General features: G+C 42.8%; 1 protein-coding gene across 6 annotated transcripts in view; it reads right to left on the bottom strand.

Moving 5' to 3' along the window:
- Positions 1 to 410: 410 nt before the first annotated feature.
- The window catches only part of eps15 (epidermal growth factor receptor pathway substrate 15), a 29,012-nt gene continuing 4,938 nt past the window's right edge, over positions 411 to 24,484 (bottom strand). The window contains exons 7-25 of one of the 6 annotated variants that reach the window (XM_085151276.1): positions 21,756 to 21,881; positions 20,605 to 20,664; positions 20,143 to 20,403; positions 19,789 to 19,934; positions 19,027 to 19,183; positions 15,814 to 15,896; positions 12,328 to 12,400; positions 10,947 to 11,108; positions 10,657 to 10,854; positions 9,983 to 10,345; positions 9,595 to 9,675; positions 8,327 to 8,489; positions 8,180 to 8,236; positions 7,664 to 8,058; positions 6,407 to 6,476; positions 6,181 to 6,251; positions 5,662 to 5,797; positions 5,307 to 5,512; positions 411 to 2,593 (exon numbers count right to left, since the gene is read on the bottom strand). In XM_085151276.1, the coding sequence (XP_085007402.1) occupies positions 2,453 to 2,593; positions 5,307 to 5,512; positions 5,662 to 5,797; positions 6,181 to 6,251; positions 6,407 to 6,476; positions 7,664 to 8,058; positions 8,180 to 8,236; positions 8,327 to 8,489; positions 9,595 to 9,675; positions 9,983 to 10,345; positions 10,657 to 10,854; positions 10,947 to 11,108; positions 12,328 to 12,400; positions 15,814 to 15,896; positions 19,027 to 19,183; positions 19,789 to 19,934; positions 20,143 to 20,403; positions 20,605 to 20,664; positions 21,756 to 21,881 (2,949 nt within the window). In that variant the 3' untranslated portion in view covers positions 411 to 2,452. The remainder of the gene's footprint in view (positions 2,594 to 5,306; positions 5,513 to 5,661; positions 5,798 to 6,180; positions 6,252 to 6,406; positions 6,477 to 7,663; positions 8,059 to 8,179; positions 8,237 to 8,326; positions 8,490 to 9,594; positions 9,676 to 9,982; positions 10,346 to 10,656; positions 10,855 to 10,946; positions 11,109 to 12,327; positions 12,401 to 15,813; positions 15,897 to 19,026; positions 19,184 to 19,788; positions 19,935 to 20,142; positions 20,404 to 20,604; positions 20,665 to 21,755; positions 21,882 to 24,484) is intronic. The other 5 variants (XM_085151279.1, XM_085151278.1, XM_085151277.1 and 2 more) reach the window with 5 other exon arrangements.

Below are 24,484 nucleotides of genomic sequence, written 5' to 3'. Positions count from 1 at the left end.
GTGATTATGGAACTGGCAAGCAGGAGGGAAAGAGGGAGATCCCAGAGAAGATTTGTGGATGTAGAAGGATGGCATGCAGAAAGATGATGTGACAGAGGATGCTAGGGATAGGATGAGATGGAGACTGATGATCTGCTGTGGTCAGAAGTAGCAGCCAAAAGCACGAGACACTGAGGTGCACAGGAGGCAACAACAAGGCAACTTCCAAAAAGGGAATGGTGACCACAGACAATTACTCTCTCATTATTCCTCCTGACTGACTTCTCTCCAGTTTTTAAGCTCCTCCCGGAGGTTTGCTGTGTTTCCTGGGATCTGGTGCGTCGTACGAGGAGAAACAGGAGCGGCACTATCACGTGTGGATGACAATATATTAAGAAAATGCTCTGGAAAAAAATAAAAAATGCACCAACTGCAAAACTACACATTTTTAATATTTATTCTGTTTCAATTAAATGCATTACATGGCCAAAGCCTTCCAATAATGATTTTTCTTACAAGTTAGGAAGTAGAAAATAAAATACAATTAGCCTGAAGCTTAAAAAGCTTTATGGATAAGCCTAGAAACGTACAGTAAGTGGTTCTGGTTTTGAGAAATGTGCAGAATTGTTAAGAATGACAGTAACCTGTTTGAATACATGACAATGAAGCAATGGAACTAGTACAACAAGAGACCTGGAGAGCAGACATGCAGCTGCGCTCTCCTGTATTTACAATAAACTTCATTGTAAGAGAGCGAGGGCTCTCAGTAGGAAGTACTGCATCAACCACAGACAGTACACTGGTTAGACACGAGAAGAGGAAACTATCTTCTTGCTAAACATTAAAGAAGTAAGAACAGGAAGAGCTGTCCAAAACATTGTGCATTATTTGATAAGAAATGAGCTAAGGTAATGAGAGAGCAGAGGCCTCTCGCACTTCATCGTAGCCTCAGCAGAAAACCTTCTGTCACGTTTAGTAAAGCTTTCCTGTGCCGCCGTGTGGCTGTCAACAGGCCCGATAACACAGTGCAACGTGAGCGTGCATCCTCAGCACATCTGAGGTCTTTTGCAAGTTAAATCCCTGCAGATGTCGAGGTGCACGGCCAGAAAATACACCGCTCTAACGAAAAAGGAGAAACACTTAACTTTCACCGTGTTTGTGTAAGACTCTGAAATCCAGGGAGTCTCTCAGAGCGGGAAAGACGCCTGGATTCAAAAAAAGAAAAGAAAAATCGTACAAATGGTAACGAGTGAAGCACCGACTCTGGCACACAGTGAAATGGGACCAAATGTTCACGTGGTAACACAACAACCGCACAGTTGTAGTTATCCATGCAGCATTCAAGCTGCTGAGGAGCCCTTGAGAGTTTCCCTAAAGGAGATCAATCAGGATTAATGATACAGTTAATGATCAGTTAAGGATCCACGCTTACATTCATCTATGACAACCTTGCGTTTTGTTACATTCTTTCATGTCGGGCCCTAAAGAATTTAAATTTTTAGACCGATTTAAAGATCCTAAAGTACTTGAGAGAAACGTAGTTCGTATGTTAGAAAAACAGATCGTGTGCTTTCTGTTCTGCATCCTGCTGTAGTGTGGCCTAGTTGTTAATGCAAACCACGTAATGGCTGTAGTTTCATTCCTTATTACCTCCCCCGACACACACACACACACACACACAAATCAATGCTGTAATGCTCACGACACAGGTGCTACGGTGAGCAAGGTAGGACTGAAATCTCAAAGGAAAAGGTAGCTGTGGCAGATTTGTTCCATTTTAGTATAAATCTACACATTGTACACATTTCACATCTTACAGGAGCCGCAACTTCCAGTTAAACACGAAGAGATGTTGAAATATCCTCACCTACTCTAAACGAAGACAAAAAATCATCTTCCCTGCACGAGCGGGACACGGTCACTCTGTTAGAAAGGGCCTACAGAGTTATAGGAACAGAATCTCCCCAGTTCACTGTGGTTGTTTCAGAAGTTGAATCGAGAGCCAAAAAAGAAAATTAGGGGAATTCTTGAGTTCTAGAAAATGAGCACGTCTATTAAAATCTCATCGGAAAGAGAGCTGAGATTTAATGAAATGTAGCGAGTTTGTTTAGTGGTTTCGAGTGCGCGCTACAATAAATTACATCCTGGGGACTTAATGCAGCGCTTGCTGCCTAGATTTTAAATGAAGGGAGAACGACGTTAACACTAGAACAAGTTTTCTTTTGCGCCTTCGTTCTAAAAAGGGGGAAAGAAAAAGAAAAAACGTTACGCTCCTCTATCAAAACCACGGAGACCAACGGAGGATGGACAGTCGGGGGGTTGAACGAGTTAGAGATGAGTTTTGAGTCTCTTCATGGGGTCAGCAGGTGATGCTGAATCAGTCCTGTACAATCCCCACTTTGCTTTGGTGCTTTCTGGGCCGGGCCAAGCTGTGCCGTGCCGAGCCAGACCAGTAGAGGGGAACGGGGCCTCCTCAGGAGAGTTCAGACTTGCTGAGAGCGATGGCCAGCTCCAGGTCTTCTTGCTCCTGCTGGGTGAGCCTGGCGAGTCGCTCCTTTTCCTCTCGCTCGCTCTCGCGCTTTGCCCACTCTATCATGTCTTCCTCGGTCGGATACTGCTCCATGAAAACAGAGGAAACAAAGAAACATACGCACACAATGGATGCAGTTTTGAAACTTTGAAAACCCACCAGCAGCAGATCTTTTTCCTTCAAAGTGGACACTTTGATTTGTAATCACCATTTATGTGCCAGAAACCAAAGACAGTGAGTCAGGACGCACAATTGTAGGGTGCTAAAAAAATAAAAATAAAAAATCATGTATTGGCGTCTAAATTTGTAGTTCTGTGCCCATTCTGAGAAAGGTGCATCGCAATGAGGTCTAAAAGAAATCCAGACTTTTGCAGACTTCTCAAACAAATTAGGAAAAAAGAAAAAAAGAACAGGAAAGGCGATTGAAATTGATTTCCCTTTATCCAAACGAAAACAGTCCTCCCTCCAACATATATACCCTTGCAAAGTTCCTGCAGCCACATGATCAGGGCAAAAGCAGGGACTGCGATGCTGGAAAAGCCTGAAGACAAACAGGCGCAGCTGTAGGAGCACAATCACATGCACTGAAAGCTCCACGGTCACAAAAAGAGTAGGAAGGAAACACAGTCCACTGGTTTAATTGGTTAATTATTGCAGACTGTGTAAATATGTTCATTATTCTTAACCAATGACAGACAGAAGCAACAGAGGTCATCCCACGTGCATCCAGCCATGCAAAGGAGTCTCCTAGCAACTGTTTTAGAGCCGATAATAAGAGGTCACGTATGCAGAACATGCACGAGAAGACGTGTACAGAATGTGATGATCTGACAGAGAACATGCACTTTGTTGCAGACAACATCCCGCCAATTCTCTTAAATATGAATGAAATCAAACATAAATAAGATACATGGAAAGACAAACGGTGCTTTTTATTCCACAGCTTTAAGAAAAAAACTTCATAGTCTTCTTATCTTGTTGTTAGGATACTTTAAAGGATCATTACAGAGTTTTACATGTTTTAGTTCATTTACCTGACAGCACACCACACTGTAGCTTCTCAGAAATGTCATTTCCTGGTTACTTTGTATCAGTTTGTCTCGCCGGGTAACAAATATACACACAGAGCAACCTGTGGCCAAATGAGCCTTCCTTCATATGAATCTATAATGATTAATAATGCACCTAACTTTATTACTGTTGTGCCCATGTGGTCATTTATGTAATTGGCTGAATTACAGTCTCTGTTTGCAGCGGCACTGCAATGCAGAAGTTACAGTTTATGGGCTGGGAAATCATCCTAAATGCAACACATGGTGTGGGAAGTTATCAACAGTAAGCTGAAGTCCAAACCTCTGATAAATGAACTGAACATGTAAAACACTTGATCCTTTAAACTCAGGGGTTTACAGGTGGTGATGTCATGGATGCACATAGAAGCCGGAGATGGTGGCCTTGATTCAACACTTTATTAAACAGAGGTGTAAAGAAACACAGAGAGAATACAGTCAATCTGCTTCTCCACAACACACTGCTGACCACACGAGGACACAAACTGATGAATGAACAGAGGAAAGCTGTATAAATAAACAGCAGCAGAGTAAAGGGGAAAGGAAATGTTGATGATTCGAGAAACGGTGGAGGCGCTGGGGTAAGTCAACGAGAGTCAAAGACACAGTTAGTGCATGCAGGTGGGCGACTGACAGGTACATGCGAGGGTGCTCACGTGACAGGAGGATCAACAGTGTTCTGGTGTGATGCAACTTCACAGGTCATTTCCATGCAGCATTAAAAAGGGTTGAACTAATAGAACTACTTAACCCGAAGATGAACCCACACAATCATCTTCCTCTTGGTTCCTTTTATTTATATTATTATAGATATATTAATTTTGGAAGCACATGAATGAATGAGAGGAAAAGAAAGCCCTCCACCATTCTTTGGGTTCAAGTTTTCACAGCAGCCTGCACTTATTGAATGTTTCGAGGCGAGGTTAGGTGTTTATCCCAAATCAGTGATGTTATAAAACAGCAACTTACTGAAAAACGTTTGGAGGTATAAAAAGTATGAATGCAGCTCATGAGTCAACTGATGCCACTATGCCCCATGGGTGGGGAAAATGTCCCTGAGACAAATTTAGTGTTAAAAGAAGAATAAAAACTCAGATAATTACATCGGTAATTATAGAGACTCTAAACTTGCACAGGAAGTAATGTCAATGTGACAAAGTTGGGATGGCTAATAAAAAGCCAAATACAAGCAGCCTGTCATCTCTCCATTCACTGCCAAACATTCTGGACTTATATAGAAGATATAATAAGAATATATATAATTTATAATATGCATTTCCTCACAAAGTAAGAGTGCATCTTCAGTCATAGAGTTAAATGAGGTGAAATCTCATTATGAACCCATAATAAAGCGGGTGAAAAGAAATGTTTACAGGGTTAGACAGCATTGTATTATTAACAATAGTCTGACATATACACAAGCAGCAGAAATGCAAAAGAAACCAAAAAAACCCAAAACAAAAATACAAGATTTACAAGATTTTATTGTTTTAACTGGGAGAAGCGTATGAATCACGTAACGTGTGACGCTTTAATAAGCTGGTTAGTTCACTTTAAGGCTCGTCAGTGGCAGTGGATGGAGTGATTTCATAAGCTGGCCTGATTTGATGGAGGATGCATCCTTATTGAGTAACTACATGTTGGTTTACAAGGAGGAAAAAGAGAAGAGGGTGTGACTATTGACATTCAGGTGGAGGTGAGGGAGATGGGGAGAGGGAGTTGCTCACTTTGTCAAAGCTGGCAAATCCGTCAGCTTCCCGTGCGTTGCGGCGAGGAGGGGAGGAGGGGGCGAAGGGGTCGGCTAAAGGATCCTTTGCAGGCAGGGAGGAGGAGGAGGAAGAGGAGGAGAAGTCTCCTGAAGTCTGTGGCATGAAGTTTCCTCGTCGATGGAAGGAGTCGGAGGACTCCGTTCGATTGATGGATGATTTCTTACCTGACGGGGCACAGACGGGCAGACTCAGCAAAGGCAGCTTTTATTTCATGAACACTGCTGGCACATCCCCAGACGTGTGACAGCTACACTGTTCCAACCGAGCAGAGTTACAGGCGCTTTTTGTTTTCTGGATAACAGGATCAACTGACCTGGAGGTGGAGGAGGAGGTCTGGTAGGCGTACCCGTTTTTGGCGGCAGGGCTGGGGGCACATCAGAGCCGGCGGGTTGGCTCTCTTCCTGGAAGAGGTTCCTGCTGTCGACTCCAAACTGCTCAGCACCATTTGACTGGAATGAAAAGGTCCAACCAAGTCAAATATATCGATTACATAAGCAGGAAGGTGCATGAATTTACAGAGGCTGTGTCATCACTCGCACGCGCTGTTGCACATCAGTAAAACCCCGATAAATAAAGGTACAGGTACTGTGGTGTAAACAGCAAGTGTGAAATTAGTGTTTCCACACCGAGTTCACAAGAGCTCTCTGCACAGCAGCTCAGCAAATACCCGCAGAGGCATTTTTGTGCACATAGATTCCTTTCCATGCATGCACTGGGCTTTTTATAGTTGCAAATATAAACCAAAACTAACATAAGACTGGATAATTATTTATTATATATGATGTATATACGATGCACGTGATAGAAGATATATTAAAAATGTGGAAATTACCTTTGCCAAAGCACTGAAATCTGCAAAGCCTCCTCCAAATGACTCATTACCAAACACAGCAGCAAACGGATCTGAAACATCAATGAAAAACGACCGAGTGCATGAAATCAGCAGCACTTCAATGCCTCATCCAGCATCTTATTTTACTTTATTTATTTTTCATTATTTTCTTATTTGCTGCTATGAGTTCTGTCCCCAGTGGGTGGTGCCATGCCACAAACTGTACCTGCGTCTGAGGAGGCGCTGACTGCGGTACCACCGGGAGCAAAAGGGTCGTTGGATGCTGCGGTGTCCTTCTAAACACAAACAAACACATCAGACGTTTTTATAATCCAGCCTGAGTGGACAAACACGTTAACCTGTAACATGACTTACTACAACTAGAGCATGTACATCAAACAAAAACATAGCACTTCCTCTTTTGGTCACCAGTATTTTAACTCTTTCTGAGCCAACAAGGGAAGAAAACTAACGTATTCTATAAGCAGAGGTAGGGATGCACCGATACTGGTATCGGGTATCGGGGCCGATACTGTAAAATGTGTGTGTACTCATACTCGTAAAAGTTAACCGATACCATGAACCGATACCAACTTATTTCATTAATCAGAGGGTGGCTTGTCATTTCTGTTGTAGTTTTTTAGATTGGCCACTAGGGGGACATCCCGCGCTAAACAGGCACAGGGTTAGACGAGTGAGACTGGCAGCTCCAGATAAAAAAGAGAAACTGGAGGCTGCTGTAGCTAGGCTAAACAAAATGTCAGCAGTGTGGAACAGCCAACTTTTACTCAGGTTTTGGAAAAGCGACTCTGCAATAATTTAAAAGTTTATTTTATTCTCAAACCTAATTTGTATTTATTTGATTCCAAACAGAAGTGTTTATTTATTATTCTGAAAGCTCGAGACAGTGCCAATAGTTAGTGCCAAAAGTGCTTATTTTTCACTTGAAATTTTTTTGTGGTCATTTTTATTAAGATTTTATTTTTTATCAGCAGAGAATAAAATAAAACCTGTCGTCCAATTCATTGCATTTGTGTGTGTGTGTGTGTGTGTGTGTGTGTGTGTGTATGTGGTAGAAGTATCGGTTTTTGTACTCTGTATCGGCAAGTACTCAGATCCAAGTATCGGTATCGTATCGGTTTGAAAAAATTGGTATCGTTGCATCCCTAACCAGAGGGCTAAGATCCAAACTTTGGGACTCATTGCTATAAATTAGCTTCTGCTTCCTCTTAACAATTTACATGTCAGCGATTTTAACACATTTCTATGCATTTAAACTATTATACAGAATATTTTATATAAAGTATATATAATAAAGTGGATGATAAGCGTTCAGGTCTTTACGCTTGGTGCTTCTAAAATTACTGCAAACCTTTAGAACGGTAATAAAACATCTGGGACACATAATTATATTCCTTAAAATACTGTCACAAAAATCTTACTCAACACGCTGTAAACAGGTTTTATTAGCAGGTCTACTCACCACGGCCAGATCAGAGCTCGGCGGGGAGCTGCTAAAAGGATCCTTGTCCACATCTTGAGAACCAAACGGGTCCGCCTCCTTTGTGCTGGTCATTTTGCCTCCAAACGGGTCTGAATCGGCTGTGTTGTTCCCTTTAGAGCTGAACGGATCGTTGGATGCTGCCGCTGGATTGGTGGATTTGGAGGCGAAAGGATCCGGACCCGCTGGTGCGGCTGCTGTATCGTTCACCTTGGCTGCAAAGAGGTCTGGCTCAGGCACGCCAGAAGTGGTACCAAAGGGGTCGGCTGAAGCAGAGAAAGGGTCCTCTGAGGAAAACGGGGCGCTGGAGGTTTGTGTGAAGAAAGTGTCTGCAGCAAAGGGGTCTGAGCCTTTGAATGGATCGCCTCCAAAAGGATCTGATTTAACATAAACAGCAGGAGAAACATAATGAATAATATGACCCACTCGTCAGATGGGACATATATATATATAAATAAAACAATGCTGTGCTTGTGTGATTTATTGCTCATTAAATACTTTGAGCTGCACCTCCAACATCTGCTTTTCCAAAAGGATCTTCTTTGAAAGGATCGTCTACAGAGGAAAAACACACCATCAGTCTGCCAGCGTTCAAGCATTAAAAACACGTTTTTTCCATCTTGATTTTTCACGATGAGGTCTTACGGTCAGTAAAAGGGTCTGAATGGAAGAAATCCATGTCAGGCAGGGAGGGAGGGCTGCCCTGTGGTGGCAAGGAGCGAGGGCCAGGCTGAGGTGGCGAGGGGGAGGTGGTTGTTTCTGTCGGCTCTGCAGGCTCCTGTTTGCTCTCCGGCTCTGGTGATGCAACCTGTCGCAGAGAGGCGCTCTGAGCATTACAGTGAATCATGCATCATGGTTATGGAGGGGGAGGGGTTTTAACACCCGTCTGATGATTTAACACAACTATCAGGTTACATTTATCTGCTGTCTGCTGTCAGTCTATGCACTTGTCTGGCACGCTGCATGTCCAACATCTCACATCTGTTTCTGGTATAAACAGCTTTTCACAGACAACATTTCAAAGAGATGTGGGGAAAACAAACGTCCCAAATGTCACACTTGATGACAATGAAAACAAATACTAATGATAAAAATCAAGAAGAAGAACAAGAATACAAGGAGTCACAAAGATGCTGTTTATTGGTTTTCATGGGTATACTTTATCCGAGGTTCGACTCGGAAAAAGCACCTCCAAATCTGAGGCCATGGTTCTCAGCCGGAAAAGGGTGCAGAGCCCACTCCGGGTCGGGGATGAGGTCCTGCCCCAAGTGGAGGAGTTCAAGTATCTCGGGGTCTTGTTCGCGAGTGATGGGAGAAGGGAGCCGGAGATCGACAGACGGATTGGGGCTGCAGCTGCAGTAATGCAGACGCTGCACCGGTCCGTCGTGGTGAACAGGGAGCTGAGTGTAAAAGCGAAGCTCTCAGTTTACCGGTCGATCTACGTCCCTACCCTCACCTATGACCACGAGCTGTGGGTAGTGACCGAAAGAACGAGATCGCGGATACAAGCGGCAGAAATGAGCTTCCTCCGAAGGGTGGCTGGCCTCTCCCTTAGAGATAGGGTGAGAAGTTCGGCCATCCGGGAGGGGCTCAGAGTAGAGCCGCTGCTGCTCCACATCGAAAGGAGCCAGCTGAGGTGGTTCGGGCATCTGACAAGGATGCCTCCTGGGCGCCTCCTGGGTGAGGTGTTCCAGGCATGTCCCACCGGGAGGAGGCCCCGGGGCAGACCCAGGACACGCTGGAGAGATTATATCTCTCGGCTGGCCTGGGAACGCCTTGGTGTTCCCCCGGATAAGCTGGAGGAGGTGGCTGGGGAGAGGGAGGTCTGGGCCTCTCTGCTTAGGCTGCTGCCCCCGCGACCCGGCCTCGGATAAAGCGGATGAAGATGGATGGGTATACTTGAATGACTTTACCTTCGGTGGGGTCTCCTTAGGTGACTCCTTTGCATCTTCTGTAACCTCCGAGGAGACGTCAGGCGCAGGGCTGCTGTGTTCCTGGTTAGAGAACAGACGCACAACTTAAAAGGACAGCATCTGATGTTTTTTTGATAAAAGCTTTGAGTTAAAGCGACGGAGTAGCTCATCTGGTTATTGTAATGTGTAGGTTACATGTTTTTGTTGTCGCCAACTTAGACCTGGTTCTCTGTGAGACTCAGTTTGATTTTTTTGAGCTTATCTGTGATGTTTTCCATGTCACAAGAACACGGCACAGTTGTAGCATGCATTAGGCTTTACAGCCGTGTCTGTCCACATTTAAAACTACTGTAAGAGTGCTTCTTATTATTATTCGTGTAGTTTTTACCCTAACATTGCTCTCCCAGGGCTTGGCGAGGCTCGACAGACTGTACATATCCGTGTAGAGATCATCCAAGGCATCGTGTTTCTGCTTTTCATCTTCCGGACTCTCTTCGTCCTTCTCGTCTTCCTTTTCTTTCTCATTCACGCCACCTCTCTCCTCTGAATCTGAATGCTCTTCCACTCTCAGTTCTTTAAGGTCCTCCTGGAAGAGGTCCCTCTGGAAGAGGTCCCCGTGGTGGAGCTCTGCAGCGGGGCCTGCTGATCCATTGACCATGACGGGAGAGCTGTCCTCTAGCGCTCTCTTCCAGCTGAGCTGAGCAGTCACCGATCGCTCCTCCACCTGAAGGTCGTTCAGTTTCTGTTGGACCTACGTGCCAGAAGAATATTTTTAAAAATGACACGATTAAAGAGCAGAGACAACACTCAAACACAGATATGATGAATTATGTAGCCAGTGTACACAGAAAGTACAGCATTAGGAACACACTGGTGGAGCCACAGCAGTGTTGCTCCATCAGTATAATCACTGCAGCTATTATTCATGCGTTTGGGTAACAGTCGTGCAGCCTGCTGATTACAGTCGGAAAATAACATTTCCATCAGCTGCGTAGGTGCCAAAAAATGACAAAATGTTTTCTCTGCAGACATGCTGCACGAAACCAGGGAAGAGCTTTTAACCTGTGCAACTTGTGTGAAAGAGTCACGCACAGACTCCTGAAGAGGAGTGAGCTGCTCCTGGGCAGCCTGGACCTTCTCCTGAAGTTTCCGGCTCTCCTCCTGCAGAGCCAAAAGCTCCTCTCGGGCCTGGACCAGCTCCTCCTCATACTGACATATCCTTTGTTCCTGCTCCTCGTGCTCTGACTGCAGAGATGAGATCTGAAAGGAAAGGAACCAGAATTCTAGGTGATTACACGGCTCCTCAAACGGTTACCAAAAAAAAGAAGAAGAAGAAGAAGGAGGCAACTTACAAGTTGGGTCTCCTGGTTGGTCTGCTGTCGAATGTGAGTGAGCTGCTCCTCCAGGGAGGCCTTCTGTTGGTCCAGCTCATCTAAAGCATCTTGAACCTTCTGACGCTGAGCCTGAAGTTGCTGCAATACTTCGGTTTCCTTTGCCACCTCATCTTGAAGGTCCTGTGGACATAAAGTCAAAGGGGGGAGGGAAGGGGGGAGGGAGGGAGATTCAATAACAGAGAGGAAGTGAGCAACAAAGAGACTTTGGAAAACGACCTTAAAGTTACTGATTTTTGGAAAGATAATAGTAATAATAATAAGATAATAAACTTTATTAATCAGGGAAATGTAACTGTTACATCAGCTCAGCAGAATAAAACAAGAGAAATGTGGTAAAATAAAAGATTAAAAAGATACATTCACATAAACGTGTTTGTAAGTAGATGGTTTTATGAAGAAGGTGAGAAAAAGAAAAGAATAGAGAAGAAAAACTGGTGAAACCAAGTTAAAATAATGTGCACTAATGCTGTTACAGTGTTACAAAGTAACCACGTTTCTAGTCTAAATACTAACTTTTAATACAATTCCTGAAAAAGCTCAATCGGCTGTTATATGTCAGCTTGCCGGAGGGAGAAAGGCTGACGTCACAGTGTGGAAGTATTTTTGTTTACAGGCTGCAGATCGTTTTGCAGCTCAGTGAGTCAGTGAGATGTTAACATCCTTTCAGCAACGGCAGCTTTTAATCTCTATACTAATATCAGAAACAACACAAAGTGCTTTAACAACAACATGTTAAGGCAGATAGATTATGGAAATAAAAGCTTGTGCTTTGCATGTATTTCTCTTTATTAAAATTCCCATGTTAGAAAATTTGTATTTCCTTGATTCTTAGAAAATCACTTCCTGTTTTGAGGCTTTCCAGGGTTTGATTTCAAAGGTGGTACGACTGCCACAAAACCCATTCTTAACCTCTGGTTGGGTATGTGCAGTATAGCACGTCCAGGAATAAACTCAGACAATATAAATAACCAGAAGCACTCGCACATAAGTACAATCGAGTGCAGCTACAAAATTCAGCTACATCCGCTCCTTCGATGCCACCCTCGCACTCGGACTCATTCCTAAAGAACTCTGCAGCCTCGCCCCTTTAAGCCAAACAGCTCCCAAAATAGAGCCCAGACGAGGCAGATCAGCCTCTTCCTCTCCGAGTATCATTGACTGCATTTCTGAACAAGCGTCTCAGACTGCAAATCAAATGTGTTATTGATCTTCTGCTCCAGAACATTCAGCACCATAAAGGTGAGCTCACCAACCTGCATTTGTTTTGCTTGTTTGTTGGTTTTTAAAGGGAAAACAGACAGAAATGCACACGTGGTAAAATCTCACAAAGAGACCTTACCTGCACTTCGGTGCTGCGCTGTCGGATGGCCTCCTCCTTCTCCTTGATCTCCTCCTCCACAGAGCTCTTCTCCCTGGGGTTGCAGCAAAGGAGACAGGCGTATTTAACCACCAAGGGGAGCACCAGCCCACCAAGCCCAAGCCAGCTCTCTAATGAGCATGCTTTACCCGGCCCCTGAACCTCCACCAGCTCCTCTCCCTCAGCCACCATGATGTTCTCCTCGACTCCCAACTTTACAGAAGAGAAAGCAGCATCAAGTCCTGCAGCGAGAGCAGGTGTGTGTGAGCGCTGCGCTGTGGGCGACTGCATTGCTCAGTCAAACGCGTGGGAGAAAGAGCGAGAAGCAGATGGCTGCTTCGGGGATGGAAGAGAGGAGGAGGGACGAGTGATGATCTGCCAACCTCCAACATCTATCATCTGAGCCGTCCGTGTGCTCATCCTCTCTACACTTTTTCAAGCATGCAGCAAGAGGGAAAGAAGAGACGGGTGGGGTAGAAAGGAAGCGCCATAACTTGTGCACAAAAGATACTTCAACTACCTTTAAAGGAATCCTGTGCTTGTGTTGAGTGCTGTGGTGAGGTGTTATATAAACCATTAGACACAAAAAAAGGGTCTCGCTGACATTTCATTCTGTTATTGAATATAAACGATTACTCTAAGGGATTTTATGCAAGTATTTTCAGCTCCAAGGAAAACTGAGAACAATTACCAGAAACAGGAAATAAAGAGGAAGCACATACAGAGGTAAAGAAAAGATCCTGATTGGTAGGGCTGTGCGATATGACCAAAATCTCATATCCGGATATAAGACATCTATCGTCCCGATAACGATATAAATCACAAAAATGTAACATTTTCTGTAAATTCTGTGAATCTCGGGCAGCTCGACTTGCGTGAAGTGTTTCCAGCTGCGCGTCATGTAGCTGGAGTCGAGTGTTTTAACCGATGCATGAAACGATACATTTTTAGACATGAGTTGTAACGGCGCCGTTTTCTTTGTGAGTGTTTATTACACGGCGTGCTGCGGGGAAAAGCTGTTCTAACGTTTGAGTCTAAGGTTTATTTTTTAGCACCTGGCGTCTTTTTTACTTCTCATCCGTAAATAATCTGCTTTTACGTGATTCAGTTTATTTTGAAAAGTCTCAACAGGATCTTGAGCTTTATTGTGAAAGGTTTATGTGGAACATAAACAAGCGGACATGTTGTTGCTAACGACAACGCATAAAAACAGGCGCTTGTCCGTCCGTAGTGTGGTTATATTAAATATAAGAGAAAGAGAGAACTTTAAGAAATTAATAATAACTACAGTGACATCAGAACCATGAAAAATATTGCTGTAAACAGTTTATTTTGCGACACCACGAAACAAACGATAGCGTAAAATGAAACGATAGACGTTTTTATATCGTCATCAGATATATATCGTCATATCGAACAGCCCTACTGATTGGTGTTTTTACTTAAACATGTTTTTCAGTAAGTATTTCTGCTCACTTGTTCTCTTACATTTGTTTTTGGTTCAGTATTTTTCACACAACCTTAACAAAACTTTTAATATTGTTGTGTGAAGACACAAAAGAAATTATGCCTCAGTTTAACTTCTATCGCTCGCCGCACAACAAACACACAACTCCCCTGATAATCTACGAGCTGCAAAAGCAAAGGGAACCGTTCCCAACTTCTACTCACCCATCAGCATCATCGTCATCATCACTGACAACCTCCTTATCCTGAACAGAAGGCTGCTGCCCTATTCTGAAGCAGCAAAGACGCTTCATCTTTCCAAGCTCTTATTAAATAAAATCTGTCCGCAGGTGATTTCTAACTCAGTTTCCATCCTTCTTACTTCAAACAGCTGTCGTCTAGTGTGTGTCTAAGTGTGTTTATTGAAGGCAGAGGTAGGAGAAAAGGCCACTTTCTCACTTCTCCCTCTCGGTTTTCACGAAAAGGGAAGCTACGTTCTGTGAAGTATGGAAATGAAATCCATTACTATGACAACTGCTCAAACCAAGACTCCATGTGCAAAGCATGCATGCAAATGTGCAGCTGCTGCAGCTTTTACTTAAAGGTACATCTGGCATTTAAGATCGTGGGAAGTAAAAAGGCAAAAGAAGGTAAAAACATAAAGTCTGGATCAGGTCGTGTCTCAGGATCTCTACTAAGTCGAGGTTATGACTTTCAGAAAAATGAATCATCTTGTTTTTGAACCGTTCTTTTTGCTTTGATCACAAAGGCAAACCTCAGGTTATGCACTGCTGCCCTCACATGGCCCTGTGTTGTTATCATTTTAAATCTATTGTTTTCTGAAATGTTGCAAGGCCTGCAGACCCTGATGTACCAAAGCAGTAACAAACCATGTTCCCGCCAACATGCTTCACTGTGCAAAGGTTTCGGGGGTTTTTTATTTACAATTTTTCCATTTTTGCCAAAGAGTTCAACTACTGTTGTCACATCTACACAGAAATCTGTCGTCTTCTCAGTGATCTCTGGGTTTTATTTGTGTCTTTCCATTCACACCATTTTAACTTCTCACTGTGGAGACAAAGACTTGAACAGGTGACTGGTGCAGATGTTATGTTGCTCCCCTGGGTTTTTTATTTTTAACCTCCGTCATGACTCAAGGTTTTGCTCTCGGTGCACTCGCCTTACCACGCCCACTCCACGGTTGACTGACAACACTCCCATCACATTTTTCTCCACACTGCTTATTGTAAAGTGATTGCCTACAAGGTCTTTGGAAATTATTTTGTAGCCTTTATAGGCTTCGTGGGTCTCTTTGAAGCTTCTTTTAAGATCCCATAAAAGTTGTTATAATGAGGTGTTCACATCAACCAACCTTTAAAGATGTGATTTAACCATTTGAATCAGGTGTGTTGGATCAAGGACACATCTAACACCTGCAGGACACCGATCCCGAGGCCTGAAGTTCCCCCACTTCATCGGACTTAAAGTGGCTTTGGGAGTTAGTAGCGCTGAGGTGTACTTCAGCCAAGTACTATTATTGTGTGTCGTTTGATTCTGATTACTACTTAGATGACATTCAGGCAATGCAGATAATCAGTGCAGAAATCCCAAACAGTTTACACCCTCTCCAGGGGCGGATCTAGAGACATTTTCTTAGGGTGGTATGGGAATCAAATCGAGTGGCCATCTCTTTACACGTGCAGGTGTTACATTCTGTTATATATATAGTTAAAATACATCAAATGGAGTAAGTTCTTACTGGCTTTCAGTTCAGACCCTTTCCACCTCTCGTCTTTTTAACCATCTGCTGCTGCAGCAACACTTTGGCTGTGCTCAAAGAAGTGCGAGTGTGTCCCTCCTGCATACCTGAACCAGCAGAGGCTCACAAACACTCAGCTTGAACCCTTCATCTTTAGGCCAACAACATAAACCACCAATGAAATCATCTCCACCGCCATCACTCTGTTAATAACATGTAGGTGTTTTTCTTTTTTCTTTGTAAATGTGAGGAGAAATGATTACCTTTGTAGTTCAACAATCTCGTTACTCAGTGAGTCCAGCTCCTTGATGGCAGAGAAGTCGGCTGCTAGGTTAGCTGCGTTGTTCTGGTGAGGACAGGAAAACTCAAAATCACCAGTAAAGAGCAGAAACACCCACATTACTGATATGCAGATGAAAGTACTGGAGACCAGCGACTCATTACAACTCTTAGCGCAAAAGACAGTCACAGCATGAATAAACAAATAGCAGAACTACACTAACGGCTTTACAGAGGTTACACATCAAGTCATCTACTGTTAGAGGCTCAGCAGGCAGGGCAGGGGGGACAGTGGTTTTAAAAGCAGCCTAGCTGATACCACTTACTTAAACTATACTACTGAGAATTTAAAAAATCTAAAACGTCATCAAAGCCTTGATAAAAACACACGACCACAGAAACAGATACAGCGATAAGAGTGCATCTCAAAAACTAAAAACAGTAACCTTTGTTTCTCGTCAGCTTCCCTCAAAAGCACGAGGGAAACTAAACTAAATATCAAATTCAAATATTTAGGATAAAACTACGTCAGATCAGAAAAGAGGCGACCTGTTGAGAGTTATGAGATGCACTAGACTGTTTCTGATGAATCGCACTCACTCAGGATTGTGTCAGTGCACGTGAAATGGATGAAATGCAAAAAGACAAGGTAAAGAAACAAACTGCTGCAGAGAGAGGAAATAAGAAACACACACAGCTGCAAGCTTAACAGGAAAAATACACAACACACACGCACATGCACGCACAAACACACCAAGAGAAAAATACGTCACTGAAAGCCACAATTAAGACAAGCAACATAATTTATATCTAACAGTGCTGATGCAATGGAAAACTATAATAAGTCACTGCTGTAAACAGATGGTGAAAACTGCAACCAGAGTCTGTTTGAAGCTATAAAAAGGACAGCTGCTCCAATTCACTATCTATCAATCTCATTATTAAGGATCTTTCAGTGTCCATGAGATCAGTTTGTGTGTTTTTAATTCTTGAATTGCAAGCGATTGCTGGGTTCTTAAAATCAAACCAAACACTAATATTTGATGATTTACAAATCTGATATATCGGCTGATTTAGAAACTTGTTTTATCATCACAGACAGCTGTAGATAGCTCGTTTATGCTCAGATCAGCAAGTTGTTGTTTGTGGTGTTGCCAAACAACTACCGCATTCTTCTTCCTGAGCTCTAAGGTCATCAGATCAGAGGCTGCTGGTGGCCCCACGCGCTCAATTTAAAACTTGTGGCGATCGGGCCTTTCAAGCAGCGGCAGCACGGTTGTGGAATTCTCTCCCACTGGTTTCACGCCGTACAGAGTCCACTGACTCTTTTAAAAAGCAGCTGAAGACATTTTTATATAGGCAAGCTTTTAATTAATTTGTTGTATTTTACTGTTTTACATTGTTATTTGTTGTATTTCCATTCTTTTCATTTTCTTTGTTGTAAAGCACTTTGTGATTTTTATCTGCGTAGTGACCTCCTGACCCAGTATGAACCTTCCAGATCCCTCAGGTCATCTGGATCCGGTCTTTTATCAGTTCCCAGAGTCAGAACCAGACACGGAGAAGCTGCATTCAGCTTTTATGCTCCTTATATCTGGAACAAACTCCCAGAAAGCCTCAGATCAGCTGAAACACTCAGTTTATTTAAATCCAGGTTGAAGACTCACCTGTTCTCAGCTGCATTTGAATAAAACACCAAATCCACACTTTTAAGCTTAAATTTCAAAACTTACACTTTAACTACTGATTTTATCTGTTTTGATTTTCTATACTGTTTTGTTTGTTTGCTTGTTTTAATCAATTTTAAATCATGCTTTTTATTTGTTTTTGTTTCTAATGTCTCTGTAAAGCACTTTGAATCACCTTGTTGTTGAATTGTGCTATACAAATAAACTTGCCTTGCTTAAAGCGCTACATACATAAATTCTACTTACTTACAAAAGGGAAATTACAGAGTGCCCTCTGGTGGACAAACTATGAAACATCAACAGTCATAACACAGTTGAAGGGTGTTGCTCATCTTTAGCTTACTTACTACTAGGGCTGCACGATTTTGCATAAAATGAGAATCACGATTCTTTTGCTTAGAATTGAGATCACGATTCTCTCACGATTTTCTTTCCCAGTATAAATATTTATTGCACTTATTAACTGCACATCAACTTCGTAACAGTTGAGACTGAACATAAAAACAATAAATAAACATAAAAACAACAAATGTCTCACATTTTGTCGTTGCCGCAAAATGTTGTACTGCTTGAAATTGCGTCTCCACCGTTGCTCGACACTGCGTGTATAGAGCAGGTAGTGCAACAATAGAAAAATAGTTGCGGGACGGCACTGTGTAGCGTTTAGGGTGTTGATCATTTTCCTAAATCCCTCGTTTTGCACAGTGTTGATGGAGCCATATCTTTGGTCAGGTGATAAGTAATAGCCTCCGTAATTTCTTTGTGCCTGCGGGAGTTCGACGGGTATAGGGAAGCGCTGTATAAGGTTCCCGTTATTGATGTTTGGGTGGTTCCTGTCACTTTCTCGTCATCCCTGACGTGCTCTCCGTTGTTTTTTCCCTGCTAATTTTAGCATCACGCGGCACAGCTTCTGTATCACGTGGTATAAGACTCCGCCCGTGTCCTTGTTGAGCAGGAAGAGTGAGCGCTTGTTTTCATGCAGATTACGTCCTGGATCAAAAGGCGGTACAATCGTCGTCTTTTTTTTTTTAAATCGTTGTCATTTGGAAATGAGATCGCACATAAGTATGAATCGAGATCGCGATTTTCTAACGATTAATCGTGCAGCCCTACTTACTACATTTTCATTAATTGTCTGTTTTATCCAGAAACCGATATATGAGGAAAATGGCTAGTATCAGGCAGTTATTAATATAACAACAAATAAAATAGTGACGGCCTGGAAGCATTTATTTGTAAATCCTAGGTGACTTCCTTCTCGAGTTACTGCATTCACAAGATTTTCAGGAAACTTGACCTCTGGCCTTCGTTTTTAATAGTAGCCTTACAGTATCAATAAGAAAATCCTACATCATCTCGTTCTCAAGTTATTGTGTTCATTAACTGGATGTTCGTGCCGATTACCCGTCTGGCCCGTGTGGTGATGAACCTTTTACTGCTGAGGGGTAAAAAGGACCCAAACATCACTAATAATTATTCACAACTTGGATCGTGTTGAGAGTGACTCACCTGTTTGATGTTTTGTCTGTCAGACGGAGGAATCATCTCTGGGGACAGATTCTGTGGAGGGTCTAAGCCTTTGGTCAGTTTCAGATTAATTAGATAAAGCGCCAATGCGAACTGCTCTCGCGTCAGTTTCCCTATGTCTCCAATGTCACAGAGCTCCCTGAGGGGGAGGAAAAAACCAAAAGCACACGTTACATAAGACAGTAACGATTTATACTTCAGGCAGTGCCTATTTTTGATGGCCAGGCTAATCATTATGTGAGGGAAACCAATACACGCAGGAGCTAATCAGCCACATGAAGATAAAAATCCATAATGAGATCATCTGCTGGTCGTGTGCATGAACACATGCAACATTCAATTATAGTGAAACTAGAATATGTTTTTACATTTCACTTATTATAAACGAGATTGATAATAAAGTGTAAAAATGAATGTTTCACAGATGTTTTATGAAGATTGTATCTATTCTAACCATCTATGCTATTGTTAAAACACATAAGCACCTTATTTTCCAACACTATTATTTCTCTCTAGTGTAAAATAACTATTTATCTACTGCAAATCATCCTTTGTAGCACTTCATGAAGTTTCTTCCTCTTTTTTCCTTCATTTGTGTGAACAGAAGGGCAAAGTGCACAGGATGCCTTATGTTGCACAAATTGCAAAGCTCTCTGAGGTAAACACATAAAATAAAGTAACTGATTCTTTGAGTAGAAGCTGGACAGAGAAGTCAAAGGAGGAGATTTTCGTGACAGTACTTACCAAATCCGTGCGAGTGTAGCGGAGGGCAGCCCGGTCTTGAGGAATATATCTCTGACTTCAGGACCAGACACCAAGCCGTCCATGTCGCCGTCCGTCTTGTTGAACAGCTCGTCGAATTTCGCCTTCTCTGCTGGCGATACTACCCACTGTACAGAGAGAGAAAGACTTAACCACACTCCTCGCCACCGCAGGAACACTCAGAACAACTTACAGCAACGAGAGATTCACAAACCTTTGCGCTTCCTCTAGTCTTTTTCTTTTGAAAAACACACTGAACTAGCCAGTTTGAAATCATTGTAACTGTTGATGTACCAGTGTAGTAGTAAAATAATACTTCTCAGGCACTGCACTCACAGGAGAGGTGGAGCCTGTACTCACAGGGGCAGCTGCTGGTGCTGGGACAGGGGCAGGAGCTGGGGTGGGTTTAGGAGGGTGGGGCATAGTCTTAGAGCCAGCGTGGGAGGAGCGACTGTCTTTGACAGAGGGGGGCGAGGGTAACAGGGGCACCACGGGAGGCACCGAAGGTTTTTTCCTCTTGGAGGGTGGCACCAGGGGAGGCGGTAGGGACATGGGAACAGGCTCCCCCTCTAGAGCTCTGTACACCAGATACATAGCCTGGGAAAGGGCAACAAAGTAATGAGAAATGATTACCCAGCATCCTGCAGTTCAGTCTTCACACTTCCTCCTCATGTCTCGGATCTTTTCGATTCAGAACTATAGAAATAATTTAAGATCCTATGACTCAGAACAACCTAAAGTGAAACCAGTTGTGAACAAATACTAAAACCTTATTTGTGATATTAACTCGAGTCTTACCACAGAAAACTCATCTCTGTCCAACATGCCGTCTCTGTCTATGTCACTGAGCTCCCACACCTTCAACACACAGAGATATTATTGATGAGCATCAGTCATCACAAAACTGCAAAATAACAAGTGCCACACCGCCAACTCGCTACAGACTCTCGCTTTCTTTTGACGCTTTAAATCTTCCATATTAACCCTTTAAGACCTACCATAGAACCAAGTCCGCCAGAGCTTATATTATATGTTTACATGCTGTGGAGCCATTTTTGGGAGCATTTCAAGTTGCTATACATCAATACAACCATTACAGCCTAAATTTTAATAATATGTCTGCATTAAGTGCATAGTAATTACATAAATTGCAAAAAAGTGCAATAAACTACAAAAAAATTGAAAATCGTTTTTGTTTTTTTTAACATATTTCTAGTTAGAGAAATTTAAGAGGCTTATCCCTCAAAACTGTAAATACAAAAAAGTTGCACAAAATAGTTTCCCACCACAGGAAATTTATTTTGAGTGTCTTCATAGTTTTATTTTTGAAATACACCAATTTTTATACACTGCAGGAAAAACGAAAATAAATATTATAATGCAAATTTGCAAAAAAGCAGCATATGCATCAAAATAAACTATTTCCAGCAGCAATATGAGTCCTAAGCATCCCAGAAACCACACAGAAAGTCATAAAGTCAAACATAACTTTTAAAAACACCAGAAGTGACGTCACTTCCGGTTTCGGGCAGGTCATGGCGGACATGCGATAGTTTGCGCTGACGTCTATTCCAACGTAGGAAGTGTTGCAAACAGCTGATCGGATCGGCAAAGCGTGTTTCTGGAATATTATGTTTTTGTTGCTTCAAGCGCTTTTTATGCAGTTTTTGCAAATATATGTGGAAGGAAACTGTGACCGAGGACAAGCTGATGGCATAAGATGTAAGTACAACTCCTCCGGTTTCATATGCAAAAAAAATTATTGCGCTAGCTCACGTGGTTGCAGAGCTACCGGGATTTAAAAATAGTTACGCAAAACAGAGCGTGCCCGCTCTGACCGGTTTTAAAGGGTTAAGCTCCAGTGTTACTGTATGGTGTGGTTTCTATTCATTTGTCACTAAAGCAAAAACTTGAACCTAACATCAAAGAGTCCTGTGTGAGAATCATACCCTGCCCAGGATGTCCACCGGCAATTTGGAGTTAAGCAGGACGGGCTTGACCTTCTCTCCCGACAGCATCCCTCCTACTGGGCCGAGACTGTCAAAGATGGAATCGAACTTCATCTTCTCCTCAGGCTGGAAGAAAAATAAAACAGCTGTGCAATGAAAATCACTCTAATGGAGACATCGACTGATGTGCAGTCAGACTCTTGCTTGCTTAGGCTGGTCAGATAAGGTCAGTCTTATACACCTGTCCAAGTTAAACATTCAAAGCCACCACGTCTGTACATGGGAACGTTCTGCAAACACAGCTTTGCTTTGATGAAAAACATCCCGTAATTCTTAGTCTTTCATTTCCTTTTAAACTTCAGTGGCTTTTTCTTCCCCATTTTCATTGCTTGTAAATCTAATTTTGCAAGCTGCATACTGGCTTCATTAAAGCATGTTGTGAATCTTGTATGTAAAAAGAGCTCTTTTCCTCCTCTTTTCTCAGCTGCTCCCTTTAGGGGTCGCCACAGAGGCCCGACATCTCAGCCTGTCCCTAACATCCTCCTGTGTCACACCAACCAGTCTGCACATCTTTGTGGTCTGCCTCATTTCCTCCTGCCTGGCAGCTCCATATTTAACATCCTTTGTCCAATATTTCCACTATCTGCACATGTCTACATCGTCTCAGCCTTGCTTCTCTTAACCACTCTTAAAGCCCGAACCATGGAATAATCCCCCAAAATTCAGATGTTTCTTTTTTAAACTTGAGTTTTTATTTAACCTTCTGAGATTGTTTTAAACTAAATATCAATGTGAGGTTTTGTTTTTTTTATTAGTGTCATTTATTTTACATCCAACATTTTGGTGCAATTTATTGGCCACAGTTTTTTGTTTTTAAACAAAACCATTTTGGGGGGTTAGGCTTAAAAAAACCATCACACTGTTGATGAAAAGGGTTTTACAAACTCGTGTATCAAATATGATAAACTTGGTGTTACAAAGTTACATTGTCTCCGAACCCTTTGACCCGATCTGTCCGTTTGACAAACAATATAAACAGACTCAAGACGCTAACCAGCATCTCAGCAGCAGAGAAATGTTGGCCTTCAGCTGCACATAGAGAAAAAATAAGATCATTTTGGCACTTCTGATTCATGTTTAGTAACAAGTAGCACTGGGACTGCAGAGCTACAGTGGGGCAAAAAAGTATTTAGTCAGCCACCGATTGTGCAAGTTCCCCCACTTAAAATGATGACAGAGGTCAGTAATTTGCACCAGAGGTACACTTCAACTGTGAGAGACAGAATGTGAAAAAAAAATCCATGAATTCACATGGTAGGATTTGTAAAGAATTTATTTGTAAATCAGGGTGGAAAATAAGTATTTGGTCAATAACAAAAATACAACTCAATACTTTGTAACATAACCTTTGTTGGCAATAACAGAGGTCAAACGTTTACTATAGGTCTTTACCAGGTTTGCACACACAGTAGCTGGTATTTTGGCCCATTCCTCCATGCAGATCTTCTCAAGAGCAGTGATGTTTTGGGGCTGTCGCCGAGCAACACGGACTTTCAACTCCCGCCACAGATTTTCTATGGGGTTGAGGTCTGGAGACTGGCTAGGCCACTCCAGGACTTTCAAATGCTTCTTACGGAGCCACTCCTTTGTTGCCCGGGCGGTGTGTTTTGGATCATTGTCATGTTGGAAGACCCAGCCTCGTTTCATCTTCAAAGTTCTCACTGATGGAAGGAGGTTTTGGCTCAAAATCTCACCATACTTGGCCCCATTCATTCTGTCCTTAACACGGATCAGTCGTCCTGTCCCCTTGGCAGAAAAACAGCCCCATAGCATGATGTTTCCACCCCCATGCTTCACAGTAGGTATGGTGTTCTTGGGATGCAACTCAGTATTCTTCTTCCTCCAAACACGACGAGTTGAGTTTATACCAAAAAGTTCTACTTTGGTTTCATCTGACCACATGACATTCTCCCAATCCTCTGCTGTATCATCCATGTGCTCTCTGGCAAACTTCAGACGGGCCTGGACATGCACTGGCTTCAGCAGCGGAACACGTCTGGCACTGCGGGATTTGATTCCCTGCCGTTGTAGTGTGTTACTGATGGTGACCTTTGTTACTTTGGTCCCAGCTCTCTGCAGGTCATTCACCAGGTCCCCCCGTGTGGTTCTGGGATCTTTGCTCACCGTTCTCATGATCATTTTGACCCCACGGGATGAGATCTTGCGTGGAGCCCCAGATTGAGGGAGATTATCAGTGGTCTTGTATGTCTTCCATTTTCTGATGATTGCTCCCACAGTTGATTTTTTCACACCAAGCTGCTTGCCTATTGTAGATTCACTCTTCCCAGTCTGGTGCAGGTCTACAATTCTTTTCCTGGTGTCCTTCGAAAGCTCTTTGGTCTTGGCCATGGCGGAGTTTGGAGTCTGACTGGTTGAGGCTGTGGACAGGTGTCTTTTATACAGATGATGAGGTCAAACAGGTGCCATTCATACAGGTAACGAGTGGGGGACAGAAAAGCTTCTTACAGAAGACGTTACAGGTCTGTGAGAGCCAGGGATTTTCCTTGTTTGAGGTGACCAAATACTTATTTTCCACCCTGATTTACGAATAAATTCTTTACAAATCCTACCATGTGAATTCATGGATTTTTTTTTCACATTCTGTCTCTCACAGTTGAAGTGTACCTCTGGTGCAAATTACTGACCTCTGTCATCATTTTAAGTGGGGG

The sequence above is a fragment of the Neolamprologus multifasciatus genome, chromosome 23 (assembly GCF_963576455.1).
Source record: "Neolamprologus multifasciatus chromosome 23, fNeoMul1.2, whole genome shotgun sequence".
NCBI lineage: Eukaryota > Metazoa > Chordata > Actinopteri > Cichliformes > Cichlidae > Neolamprologus > Neolamprologus multifasciatus.
The sequence above is the reverse complement of the archived record's forward strand: the minus strand, read 5'-3'. Positions and strand labels throughout refer to the sequence as shown.